The sequence below is a fragment of the Schistocerca serialis genome, chromosome 3 (assembly GCF_023864345.2).
Source record: "Schistocerca serialis cubense isolate TAMUIC-IGC-003099 chromosome 3, iqSchSeri2.2, whole genome shotgun sequence".
NCBI classification, from domain to species: Eukaryota; Metazoa; Arthropoda; class Insecta; order Orthoptera; family Acrididae; genus Schistocerca; species Schistocerca serialis.
The window spans coordinates 808,565,933-808,580,635 of NC_064640.1; the positions used below are offsets into that span (position 1 = coordinate 808,565,933).

Consider the following 14,703-nt stretch of genomic DNA (forward strand, 5'->3'; position numbering starts at 1 on the left):
ATTACGAAGTGTCGTATTCATGATCTATGGAACAAGTATTAATCTAATCTAATCTAATATTTAGAGAATACTGTAATACACGATGTCCTGGTGTACTGGCTTCTTACATCCACATATATGTGACTGTCTATTGCTTATTTTATACAATTACAGACGATGGGATCCATGCCTCATTTTGAAATGGATTATGTGGGTTAACTTATTGCAATCTAAGTCTTTCACAAATTTTCAGTACAGTTAGTAAAAACGATGGTCAATCTTTATATCTTCCCCGTCCCTGTATCATTGTACCAAGTACCAGTTCTAGAATGTGACTTTATTTATAACATGGTTTCCAGTGATCTGTCTCACATTGTCGATGTCCCCTTTCTGTGACTTAGTACCATGTAGCTTCCAACATGAGAGTTATATCGTCAGGACACATTTTCGTAATTATTAACAATGCTTCCATCAGTTTGGTTCTAAAAAGCTCTTGTTAATCTTAGACATATACCTCTCTGCATACATCCAATGTGCACTTTTCAACAATGGTAGTGCAACTGTAGGTCCAACTACCTTCTGCAATGCCTCAATGTTCACAAAGATGGCACTATTGCATAGTTATATTACTGTTTTATTAGTTTTGTTTTGTTTTAGGGCACAAAACAGCTCGGCTCATATGCGCTCATGTCAGAACTGTAGAACATGAAGACAAAAAAAGGAGTTAAAAATGGATACAAGTTAAACCCAATCAATGGACGGAAAGGCAGCTAAAAACAGGGACTTGGAGAAAAGTTCATAAAATACGCCATAGAGACAACGAGTGTCCTGAACAAAAGATTAAATGTTCTTCACCATAATGCTACAATAGATAAAAAATAAAACAAGGTCGACAGCCCACGAGTTGTTCACTAAAATGGCTGATAATTCAGGCAGCATAACGTAACTGAGAATGTAAGTGGTTAACGAAAGGGCATTCTGTCAGGAAATGGTGAACTGTCAAAAGTTGAGGGGAATGAGCACAAAGTGATGGGGATCACCACTTAACAAATGGTGATGGCTAAAAAGACAGTGCCCAGTATGTACCCTAACTAAATTGATCTTGTGGCGAGAGAGGCGAGAAGAGGCTGACCAAACCGTTGGGAGTGGTTTAATTCCCCAGAGCTTGTTCCCACGAAGGGATGGGAGGGTACCGATGAAGTGAGAGCATTATCTAGCTCCCTCATAGTAAAGGTGTCATTGTAGCACTCACAATTCTGAGAAGAGAAGGATATCGCCCAAGTGTCCTCCACACATTTCCGATGGACGAAGGCAGGGTGATACTGAGTGGAGCTCGAAATCTCTGTGAAATAGTGACCCAAGGTGTTGGAGACAGTAACAGGTCCACTATCACATCCTCTGCTTTAGTCAGGCTAGGAATTGGGAAATGGACGTTGGTCCCAGAGAGCTGTCGGAGATGGGCCCACACGATGGAAGAGGGAGTGGAACTGTTCAAAGAACTAGTAAATGAAATCCAGCTAGCTTTTTTGCTATCCTGAAGAATGCGACGACACTGCGCATGCATCTGTTTATAACAAATGCAGTTTGCCATCGCATATCTGTGTGCGCGAATTGCATTTCAGTTCACCTCACTCCACAAAGGGACTGGGACACAGCACAGTAAAAATGAAGTGCGTGGAATGGAAAATCGAAGGTTGCCAGGGAGGAGTAAAGCCTCCAGTTGGGCTTAGAAAGCTGTCATTCGGGTGTGCACATCGGTGGGGTAAGAGTTGGCAAACGGATAGCACACAGGAAATGGTTGCTCGAGTATGTGTCAGAGAGAATGGACCACTGATGACGATGGGCAAGCTGGGCACTGCACAGAAGGAGAGGTCCAAATGGGAATAGGTATGCGTGGAGTCTGAATGGAATGCGAGTGCTCCCGTGTTAAGACAAATGAGGTTAAGTTGATTGAGGTGGTCAGCCAAGGTGGCACCTCTTGAACAGGTTCTGGAAGAACCCCAAAGGGGATGGTGCTCACTAGTCACCGAGCAGCAGAAAGGGGTGAGAGAGATGTCCAATACATGGGAGGAATATGCCCTGGTGATACCGTTTGACAGAAGGATGTAAACGGTACAAAGGGAAAAAGTGAAGTGAGGAAGGAAAATGCGAACTGCCACAGCTCAAAGCCGGGTAGTCAGGGATATGGTTTCAACTACGATCATCATCCCAGATGAGCAGCATGACTCCCCATGAGATGGAATGCCATCCTCAGGCGGAAGGTCAAAGTGGACCAGAAAGAAATACAAGAGGTCAAAGCGATCATTAAGATGCAATTTTGTTTCCTGGAGGCAGAGAACACATGGACACTGCGATTCAAAGAGCAACCGCAATTCCTCATTGTTGGATCTAAGGCCACGAATGTTCCATTGGAGGAGACTCATGACAAGGAAACAGAAGGAGGGATAAAATGAAGGGGTATTACCTCGGCGGCTGCCAAGTGCCAGCCTTCGAAGACACACTGTGACAAGGCATAGAGGCTGAAGGATCCTGCTCCCTGAGATCGACAGAGGCATCGGCATTCTCCTTCTGTTGGTCTGTGGAGTACAGGGCAGAAAAACGATTGGCAGTGCGCACCGGTGACACAGAGGTAGGCTAAATGAGGGTATCACATGGTGACACCATTCAAAAGGATCTCTGAGTTGGAGAAGGAGAAGACTGTTTGCCTCTGTTTGACTTCTTGGAGCCTTTGTGGGTGGCATATGATGAGTCAAATGTTTGTTGGATGGAGAGTCTTAACAGTGTAAGGCGCCTTTTCCTTCACCAGGATCTGGTGAAAGGCCCGCTCATCAAGATACATGGGGCAATCTTGGGATGTGGCTGCATGGTTGCCATTGCAACTGATGCAGCAGGGAGGTGGTGGACAATCACCCTTGTGAGCATCCTTACAACAGGTTCCACATTTGGCCAGGTGTTGATGGAACATGAGTGTGTGGTTGTCAACAATGACACTGGTAGCAGTGCATCAGGATGGAAATATACAATCGGTCTGTGATAACTTCATAGCCTGCTTTGATCTTGGAGGGAAGTACTACTCTATCAAACATCAGAGAGTGCGTGTGGGCACTAAGGACGCATCTACCTTTTCCATCATCCAACAGACTGCAGTGACGCCCTGATCAGAGAAGTACATTTGGATTTCTGCCTTGGTCAGACCACCGAGCAGCCAAGTGTAAATAACACCACACGAAAAACTCAGTGTGTGATGAGCTTCAACACAAATAGTTTAACTCTAGAGGAGCAAAGCTGCAAGCAGTTGTTGGGCTTGAGAATCAGACGTCGTCTCCAAAAGCAAAGTGTCATTGTATAAATGAGCAGTATTTCACAGGACTGGCAACTGCACCAATGCCTTTCTGAATAATAAATGGATTTACTGTTGCACAGACTGACTGCTGAAGTACTTGAAACCATGAGAAACCATGGTGCAGCTGGCATTTAGTAGACATAGTGTGAAGAAGATGAGTTGCAAGAGAATCCCCCATGATTGCCAGCGTCTATGATGGCACACTCCTTTCAACTGGGGTCCCCCCCCTCAGAATGGGGTGCACCTGCCTTAGGTGATAGTTCACACCTCAGCTCACACCACCTTAACACCTGACAAGAGGGACCAATTGGCAATTTGGCAAGGTAGCAGCTCAGGCAATCACCCCTCCCTGGGCATGGCCTGTACCCGGGGGTATGTGCGAACCCTACCTATTGACCCGGGGCTGGGAATTACGCTTTAGCCAGTCACCTGTTACATGTCAGACAGGTGGGCTGGCCTTCAGGAATGCACAGGCAGGAAGAAGAAAAAGAGGAACCTCAAGCACCGAAGCGGAGGAAGAATAGGAGAAGGGGTAAGAAGAAAGAAAAAAGGAACGAAAAACAGTGGTGAGAATGTTCTGATATCTGCTGCTGAAAATGCAGAACACATTTCTAAAAACATCCAAGACATGTTCCCCAAGGGAGGGAAAAAAGAATAGCATGAGGGCAGATGCGCAGCATGGAAGGGAAAAGATGCTGCGAAGGCTGGGGCCTTGTTGTAGCCAAGCATGAACCTGCCAAAGAGTGGTGAGCCCCCTGAGGTGATAGTTATATTATTGACAACAGCAGTTTGCAAGACAGAGTTCCAACTTGAGCAATGTTCTGCAAACTTCCTGAGAGATTTCACCAAAACCTACATATCTTTTCATCTATATACAAACCTGGCTCCTCCAAGTTCTCCTAAATAAACCTTTCAGTAGTAAGAAGGTTGTCATGTGGGCAGCACTATGAGTTCACACCAGTACTGAGTCAGTAACAGAGCACTTTTCACTTTTGGATCCAGCTATGAAGCAAGATCAGAGTTCAATGTCCTGTAGACAGTGTAGTCATTAGAAATGGAGCACAAGCTCAGGTTATGAATGAATGGGAAAGTAAATCAGCCGTGCCCCTTTCAAAGGAACTGTCTGGGCATTTGCCTGGAGCGATTTAGGAAAGTAACGGAAAACCTGAATCTCGATGGCCAGGTGGGGATTTGAACCACTGTCCTCCCGAATGCGAGTTCAGGGTGCTAACCACTGTGCCATCAGTCCTCTAGCTAAAATTTCGAATCTTCTGAGAGGTATACCAGTATGAAAACTGCACAAGCTCCATGATTTTATTTATATCATCCAGCCCACCCAGTAAGAGATTGGTTAAAGCTTTAAAAACATGGATCCGCTTGTGTGTTCATTGAAGCATCTTTACCCTCTCCTTTTTTAAAATTTCTGTGGCTCTTAGTGTTTTTCAGATATCCAGAATGCAACCCAGTGAGCGTGTGTGACATAGCATGATGGATTCTTCCTATCGGTTTTTCTACTCCCATACATAACCAAATTTTTTTGTTAATTTTTATCTAATTTTCAATACATTTATCTGTTGACATGCGACATCTACATGCGAAACTCAAATTCTTATTTAGACTTAATTTTAATGGAATTTATTATTCAGATTTCTATTTTGATTGTTTTGATTTCATTGGTGTAATTGCTTTTCATTGGGGCACTTATAGTTAGAAAATACAATTACTTGATGTGAGCACTACAGTTCGTCACACACACAAAATCCGTAACCTAATCAATATATTTCAGAAAAGTGACCTACGCCATTCAAAAGTTAAGCATTCTGTCTTTCCAGTAGAGTATTTTAAATGAACTAAAACTAAATATTTTCTGAAATAATTAAACTTGAATTTCAGAGCCACTGTCAATTTCTATTGCAGATTTCCTCACTACCACTGTTAGATTCTGATCTTTGATCTTTGACTACCTATCTGGGTTAACAGTTTCATAATGTGTAGTTCTTCAGACTGAGTATCTTAATCAAATTCACTGCTGATCAGATGCTTTATTCTCTCTTTTAGATAAAGCCATCACTGAATACAGCCAGCTTTCACCTTCCTCTTCCTTCCCAAAAGTCACAATATGCACCTGTAGCTGGTTGATACATAATCTGGGGATTGTTAATAAACTCCTGGAAATGGAAAAAAGAACACATTGACACCGGTGTGTCAGACCCACCATACTTGCTCCGGACACTGCGAGAGGGCTGTACAAGCAATGATCACACGCACGGCACAGCGGACACACCAGGAACCGCGGTGTTGGCCGTCGAATGGCGCTAGCTGCGCAGCATTTGTGCATTGCCGCCGTCAGTGTCAGCCAGTTTGCCGTGGCATACGGAGCTCCATTGCAGTCTTTAACACTGGTAGCATGCCACGACAGCGTGGACGTGAACTGTATGTGCAGTTGACGGACTTTGAGCGAGGGCGTATAGTGGGCATGCGGGAGGCCGGGTGGACGTACCGCCGAATTGCTCAACACGTGGGGCGTGAGGTCTCCACAGTACATCGATGTTGTCGCCAGTGGTCGGCGGAAGGTGCACGTGCCCGTTGACCTGGGACCGGACCGCAGCGACGCACGGATGCACGCCAAGACCGTAGGATACTACGCAGTGCCGTAGGGGACCGCACCACCCCTTCCCAGCAAATTAGGGACACTGTTGCTCCGGGGGTATCGGCGAGGACCATTCGCAACCGTCTCCATGAAGCTGGGCTACGGTCCCGCACACCGTTAGGCCGTCTTCCGCTCACGCCCCAACATCGTGCAGCCCGCCTCCAGTGGTGTCGCGACAGGCGTGAATGGAGGGACGAATGGAGACGTGTCATCTTCAGCGATGAGAGTCGCTTCTGCCTTGGTGCCAATGATGGTCGTATGCGTGTTTGGCGCCGTGCAGGTGAGCGCCACAATCAGGACTGCATACGACCGAGGCACACAGGGCCAACACCCGGCATCATGGTGTGAGGAGCGATCTCCTACACTGGCCATACACCATTGGTGATCGTCGAGGGGACACTGAATAGTGCACGGTACATCCAAACCGTCATCGAACTCATCGTTCTACCATTCCTAGACCGGCAAGGGAACTTGCTGTTCCAACAGGACAATGCACGTCCGCATGTATCCCGTGCCACCCAACGTGCTCTAGAAGGTGTAAGTCAACTGCCCTGGCCAGCAAGATCTCCAGATCTGTCCCCCATTGAGCATGTTTGGGACTGGATGAAGCGGCGTCTCACGCGGTCTGCAAGTCCAGCACGAACGCTGGTCCAACTGAGGCGCCAGGTGGAAATGGTATGGCAAGCCGTTCCACAGGACTACATCCAGCATCTCTACGATCGTCTCCATGGGAGAATAGCAGCCTGCATTGCTGCGAAAGGTGGATATACACTGTACTAGTGCCGACATTGTGCATGCTCTGTTGCCTGTGTCTACGTGCCTGTTGTTCTGTCAGTGTGATCATGTGATGTATCTGACCCCAGGAATGTGTCAATAAAGTTTCCCCTTCCTGGGACAATGAATTCACGGTGTTCTTATTTCAATTTCCAGGAGTGTATGTGACACACAGATATCCATACTAGTACAGACATCTGTCTTTTGAGCTTCAACTTTTTTTCTAGTGTAATGAAAACACATATGCAAACACCCCCCCCCCCCCCCACACACACACACAGAGAGAGCAACCCAAATGCAAACATCCATCACTACAGCATCTCTCATAGACATGATGTTGCACAGATCACGTGCAGAGATAAGAACTGTTTGACAAAGGGTTTTACACGAGGTTTTGGCAGGTTATGGTCACTAGCATGTGTGGCAAAGAAATGAGTGTTACCACAGCCATGGGTGGGTGTGTATCACAAAAGAGCAGTATATCAAAAGCTATGAACATCTCTGTGGTGTTACATTTGTGTATGTGCCCCATATCAATCAACTACATGCGAGTAGTGACCTTTCCTTGTGTTTTATTATTTCCATTTTAGAATTTATGTTATGTAGTTATTTGTGCTGTTTACAGTTTGTTGTCATAAACGTGAACTAGCAACAAATTTCAGCTGTTTTTCCCCCCTTCCAAATGCAAAAATTGAACTAGGAATTTGGCAAGATTCTGAGACAAAATTACTGACCCGAGCTTACTTCTTAAGCTTGACAGGGCTACAAATTATGGCTGGTCAATTTTAGCACATCACACAAATACCAAGGATGCAGCAATGTCTCTAACTGCAAAATATACACATCGTTCATTTTTACTGGTCTTTTAACTTCACTTTTTTATGGCCCTTCTGTGCATTGAAAATGTCTCCATCCTGTATCAACAGTGTTTAAAAAGGAATTAATTTCAATCTTACAGGTTTCATAATGAACAAGAGAACAGACCCATGCATGTTATAGCTATATAATAATTTATTTACACGGTGCTATACTTACAAACATCTGTCACAGCATATCATGTAACCATCATCATGTTGGAAATTGCTGCAAAATCAATACATTATGTCAGAGGTCAGGTTTGGACACTGCACTGTTAAGTAATGTTTAAATATTTGGTTTAATTAATCTCAGTAACAATAAAAATGCTACATAATTTGATCTCCAAATAGAAAAGTAAAAACTAACACAGAATGTTTTTCACATTTTAAAAGGAAAAATACAAAATGCCATTTCTTCCCGAGAGCAGTATTTGTTACACTAAATAAATGAAAATAGCAACTGTTCTGCTCAGGTATATCAAGAGAGATTACTTTTGAATCTGTTTTCATTGACTATGGAGACAGCATGAAGTCAATTTTACTGTTCTTTGAGCAGAAGGTGCATCTGAGTTTTGAGGGCAATTTCAGAAGCATGGTTTTTGCTGACAGCAGTTAAGAAATTCAGAAGTAGGTAGAATGAAATGATTTTTATATGATGGGCTGTTAGTGTATCTATCATCCAGTCTATCATTGCTACTTTTATGCATAGCGGTCACCACCAATTTTCCAGCAGCATTAACCAAAATTTTTTATTTTATTTTTATTTATTTATTTATTTATTTTTGCGGAAGTAACAATGAGAAAGAAAATATCTGTCCTCACACGTGAAGTGACATGAAATGACAGCCCACTGTATCGAGTAAATCTTCATAATAATACCATTCATCTTATTACAATATTGACATTAACTGACAAAATAATATTCATCAATTATTTCCCCCAATTTTACTGTTTCTACCTCTTGCCCATGCGCCGATAGTGTGGCCAGGCAGTAATTTGTTCCAAAATTAAGATTGTGCTTGTGAATCTGGTTTTGGGAAGCACTATAAATTTTCACATAGAGGTTCCTCAACTTCACAGCAATTTGTCTTCATTCTAAAAATTTTGCATACTGTAAAACTGTTAAGACATCTCCTACAGAAGACAACAGCAAAAGCATAAATCACTGTGAATCCTCAAACATACAAATTTACAAGGCAGTAGTAAGTACAGCAGCCAACAGCATTGAGGCCATGGTAAAACCGGTTCCCGTCAGATCGCTGAGGTTAAGTGCTGTTGGGTGGCCATCTGAGTCTGCTGAGTGCTGCTGGCAAGCGGGCTGCACTCAGCCATTGCGAGGCCAATTGAGTAGCTACTTGAGGCTCCGGTCAATGAAACTGACAATGGCAGGGAGAGCAGTGTGCTGACCACAAGCCCCTCCATATCCGCATCCAATGTCGCCTATCAGATGAGGATGACACGGTGGTTGGTCGGTACCATTGGACTTTCTGAGGTCTGTTCAGATGGAGTTTAAGAGTTTAGTTTTGGTAAGTATAGCAGCTAATCACAACAAAGAAAGAATTTCATTGAACTCCACAGAGGACTGAAGAAACAGTTTTCTGTAAACGTTAGTAAGAAGGCAGAAGCAGCTACCTCTGGCAGTTAGTAGTAACTAAGGCTAGTATTCAATTTCAGTTAATCGGTACAAAGAAATTGAAAAAAAAAAAAAAATTTTAAAAAAAGAGAAAGAAAGAAAGAAAAACTGTGGAGCAATCTGAATACCATTATGAATACACACTTCAAACAACTTCCTAAGACAGCTTTCCAACAACTAGGTAAAAGATAAGGTAATGTGTGTGATGTATAAACTCACTATGTTTAAACCTCTCTGAACTGTTTATTGGACCTGCTCTGTAAAATACAATACAATGAGCTGAACAAAATAGTGTGCCTTCCCCAATTTATTAAGTACGACTGCTCACTTTTTTTAACCTTGTGGTGCACAATTTTCACTGCAGTGAACAGTTTTTAAGGGTCACTTCTCTGGTGTTTTCGGTCAGACATGAGGTTGCAAATGTATGTATGGCACAACACCAGAAGAGAGTGACAGCTGCAGTGGATTGAGTGCATTTGCAGCCTCAGGACTGACTACCAACTCAGAGAAGTGACCATTAACAGCCATCCACTGTAGTGGACACTACATGATTTATTGCAACAGGAAAGCTTTAGTTTTTGACAGAAATAAAATTGCTGTTGCTATACTGTTGGTACTGTATCGACAATTTTGTCTCTTGATGAAGAGATGGCGAAAAAAATAAAAATGTGTAACAAAAATTAAATAATGTGTTTATTTGCAATGCAGCACAATAAATTCAATGAAAGATTGTCTACAATTGAATATGTATGAAAAAGACTTACCACACACAACGTGTAATACTGTCCTCTTCATTCCCTTCGTCCTCAGGAGCCGTTTCGGTTTCTTCGCCCAGAGGATCTATTTCACGCTCACTGCCACTGCTGATTGCACTATTTGTCTCATCATCATCATCATAATCATCATCATGAACAACAACATCTTTCAACTTACGTACATTCAGCAGGAAACCTACAAGCAAATACTTAATGTTTGTCTGCATCATTCAGATTTTGTATTAACAAACAATATAAGAAAAATTACACATTATAACATTTTTCTTCGTAAATTTTATCCTTTGAGGTCTTGTTTTCATATTTGTCGCACTCTGGTTTAATTTAATTATTGCAAAACAAAAAATATATACTTTAATCGAACCATCATTTAGTGGTCCAAATCATTTAGTCTTATTTGTAGACCATCATGAATGAAAAACAGAAGGAGACTTCATAGGAAAGATGCACGTAACTACTTATAGCTGACAAAATGTTGAACTGAGCAGTAGCAGTAGTGACAGATAATACTACTACATAAATTCAAATTGTTTCTCTAATGTTTCATATCATTCTTGCATTTAAAAAATCAAATTAAGTAATCTGGTAGAATCAACTACTTACTGGTTCTTTTGTCTCATCACAATTTAGTGATGCCAATCTTCAGAAATTATGTTAGAGAGGTTAACGGTTCATCATATGTCATTCAAATACAGAAATATTCAACATTTTCAATTATCAGTGCAACACAGCACAAATACTCTTTCGTTATGATCCAGATCTCTAACAGGATAAATATGTTTTGTGCCTTCTTTTAATAGCAGATATTAAGCACAATACCAAATATAAAATAAGATGATAAAGATCTGTGCATCTTAAAATAGCATTGGTTACTTTTGAAACATAACTTTCCAGGATTGTTCTCTGCGCCCCCCCCCCCCCCCCCAAGAAATATTTAAATATTTAGTGGCGAGACCCCTCCATCACAAAAGCGCCATTGTTTTTTATAAAAAACTGTGCAGTATGATACGTTTTATTTCTGCAATCAAAACACACGGCAAGTTTTCCAATTCAGCCCAGCTGGCTTCATAGCTGACAATTTAGTTAGCGCTTCCTCCATGAAATGACAGAAGTTAATACAGGGGCTGGCAAAGAGACCTCCCATATTTGGAGAGGCTGCTGTATGAGTGGTGGTGAGGTTACTGATGTGGAGGAGGTATCAATCGATTGCGGTGTTCGTGCCATTTCCATCAGGCATAATGTCTTTTCTTTTCTTTCTAAGTTGAAGACAGTACGTATTTTCTTTGGCCTGGCAAAAGCATTTGATTGTGCAGACCACGCAATACTGTTGCATAGTTGGAAAATTATTGTATTAAAGAAAAAGCACAACAATGGTTCACTTCATACTGCAAAATACGAAGCATAAGGTTGTCAACAGGGAAGAGGTCTGAATCTGACAGGGTAATGTAAAGAGGTGGATGCCAAAGATATCTGTTCTGGATCCAACGTTTTTCTTTACGTGTGTATCAATGATCTGCCACTAAATACAACAAGTGGTTCAAAAACTTTTCTCTCTGCAGATGACAAGTGTTACTACGGGCCTGCCTCAATAGCCATGCATGTTAAAGCAACACTTCTGGGATGGTAAGTATGTGCCAACTCAGACAGAATCTTCTGCCTGGTAGATTAACAACGAGGGTCAGGGTCCTGGCCAACCTGGATGTGGTTTTTAGGCAGTTTCCCACATGCCACTAGATGAATAAAAGGCTGATATGTGAATACCAGGTTGGTACGCAAGTTCTGCTTCAGTTATATGATTTGCAGACATTTAAAAACCTTCTGATCACTCTCACATGAATGATACAAGACAGTTGGGGTACACATATTCCATCCTGGGGGTTATGGGGTGCATCTGGCCATCCCTTAAAATTAACCATGCCAAATCCATTAATCACCCTGCTGACCCTGCTTTGATGTGGGTCATAAGTGCAAGAAGAAGAAGAAGAAGAAGAAGAAGAAGAATAAAGTGTTATTGTGAAAGATATGGAGCATAACATACATGATATAGCTAATAGGGTAATCAGTAACATCAACACATGGTTTTCAGGGAACAAATTAACACTTAAACCGTAACAAAAAACAATGCCCACAGTTTCTGATATTGAACTCTTGGAAATGCGAACATTTATTGTTCAATGTAGGTCAAATAGTAAAGTCTACCATTTTCATTTCTTAGGACTGAGAGCAGGTGGAAGACTTTCTTGGAAGTATCACATTCAAGATCTTGTGCAAAAACTGAATGCTGTTATCTTCACTTATAGAATGATCGCCACTGTCTCTAACATTGAAACACAAAGCTTGTTTCTTTCACACTACTATCACTATGGAGTTATTTTTGGTGCAACCCTGTCATCCTTTAAGAATGTTCTTAGGGGTAAAAAACTACTTAGGAAAGGGCAGTCAGACTGCTCTACCGCATAAGTTAGTGAACTTCATGTAGGCTGTCATTTAGGTGTCTCGAAATTCTAAATATGTCATTCCTGTGCATACATTCCATTATGGGATTGGTTGTTCACAATAATGCCTGATTCAGAAGAAACTGCAAATATCATTAAGCAGCTACTAGACGTAAAAATGATACACACTTGGCTAACACTTCCTTAAGCACTGCACAGTAAGCTGTGCATTATCCAACAAGTTTTGTTTTCAATAAGCTTCAGCAGAGCTGAAAAAAATTGAGTGATAAGCCCCACATATCAACATTCAAGCTGAAAGGATTCTTTTTGGCACACACCTTCTATTCTGCACAAGAGTTTCTTGCAGTAGTTGACAACTTTTTTCTGTAACGTATTATTTATCTGTATATTCTTTTAAATTTTGTCTTTTTTGTTAATTATTTCATTTATTAATTTTCTAATCAGCATTCTGTTCTATGTACAGACTCATTTCATGACCAAATTGCTGTGGCTTTCTTGGTCTCATGGAACCTGATAGATAGACAAACAAATAGCTATACAAAATACTTGACTTTATCCATTACTAAGAGATGTATGCTACTGATCAATTCAGATAGCTGCCTTGAAGCAACTGTGTAGTGCATCTGTTTGAAAGTTTCAAATGAACTGCTAATGGAACCAAACAACAGAGAGTGCATCAGTAACATCTCACAGTGTAGTCGTGCACTGAGAAACTGACATCCATGATTGGAATTGTTATTAACTAAGTGCAAAGCCAATGTTTTCCGCTCCCGGGATTGGAATGACTCCTTTCCCTCTCCTTCCCTCTTTCCTGACGAAGCAACTGTTGGTTGCGAAAGCTTGAATTTTGTGTGGATGTTTGTGTGTCTATCAACCTGCCAGCACTTTCGTTTGGTAAGTCACACCATCTTTCTATATATATATATATATATATATATATATATATATATATATATATACAAAGATGGTGTGACTTACCAAACGAAAGTGCTGGCAGGTTGATAGACACACAAACATCCACACAATATATATATATATATATATATATATATATATATATATATATATATATATATATATAATAGAGGGAAACATTCCACGTGGGAAAAATTATATATAAAAACAAAGATGATATATATATCTGCGTGTGTGTGTGTGTGTGTGTGTGTGTGTGTGTGTGTGTGTGTGTGTTGAGGGGAAGACATTGATCGAACACCTGGGGATTCTATTTTCTATATCTGCTGTGTCTAATGCCCAAACACCTCAAATTCATAGTGGGTGGCTAACATTACTAATTTTCATTGTTTGTATTTTATCCTGGATTTTTCAGTCTCATATTAATGTCACCAAGTATCACGTTTACCAACAGTCATGCTACTTAATAAAATTTCTGACAATTGTTTAGAAATTGCACAGACTTCCGAATACAATTTTGATAAGTGACCACATGAGCAATTAGCACAAACACATTTTAGTTCCATAACTAGCTTTGCCACGTTTACTACAGTTCAGCTGGTCTTTACACCATCAGCATTTACAGATAGTAAAGACAATTAAGCACAGAAAATGTAACTGGATGTACTCTACCAATCAAAGGGATTTGAAAGCCAGTAAAGGTAGTTGGCTTCCTGAATCTCTATGCAACTGCTTTGTACTCTCTTTACTTTTGTTATACCATCACTCTGTTACTCACCTTACTATCATTACTATTGTATGCTTCACAGCTCAATCTTATCTTTTTTTCTCCAGCTGTCTCTTTCTTTCCTAGACCACTTTATTTTCATATAAATCTTTGTAATAGTTACATAATAAGCTGTTAGTTTTAACACCACCACCAAAATTGAGTGTTTTATGTATGACTGACTCTTAGTGAAGTTGGCTAGTATATTTATTTTCAATCACAAAATAGCCTGAAAGAAAAGGTGGTATTCTATCAGTGAGAAGTGTATTGTTCTGTAGGCCTACAATAGATTTCAAGTTTCCCCCTATTTGTTATATAGATTTCTTGCTATAAAGTGGCGATTTCTTTTCAAATACAGCTCTTCTGGTACTATGAGAAAAAATATGTTGTGCAAGAATGTCTATTTGTGTTGTTAAATTTCAGATGAGGTCTTCAAGAAAAGTTAGGTGCGTGCCTTCTAAATTTTCAGATGCTACCATTCCCTGATGAACCACCCCCTGAAAACTAGAATAAGATAGTTCTACATGGAACTCACATGATAGTAAGAAGATAGCCAT

At 41.1% G+C, this 14,703-nt stretch overlaps 1 protein-coding gene across 1 annotated transcript in view; it reads right to left on the bottom strand.

Annotated features, from left to right (window-relative positions):
- LOC126470661 (uncharacterized) overlaps nucleotides 1–14,703 on the bottom strand; it is a 328,353-nt gene that overhangs the window by 147,322 nt on the left and 166,328 nt on the right. Inside the window, exons 6-7 of the mRNA XM_050098652.1 lie at nucleotides 10,001–10,187; nucleotides 7,782–7,829 (exon numbers count right to left, since the gene is read on the bottom strand). Of these exons, the coding sequence (XP_049954609.1) occupies nucleotides 7,782–7,829; nucleotides 10,001–10,187 (235 nt within the window). The remainder of the gene's footprint in view (nucleotides 1–7,781; nucleotides 7,830–10,000; nucleotides 10,188–14,703) is intronic.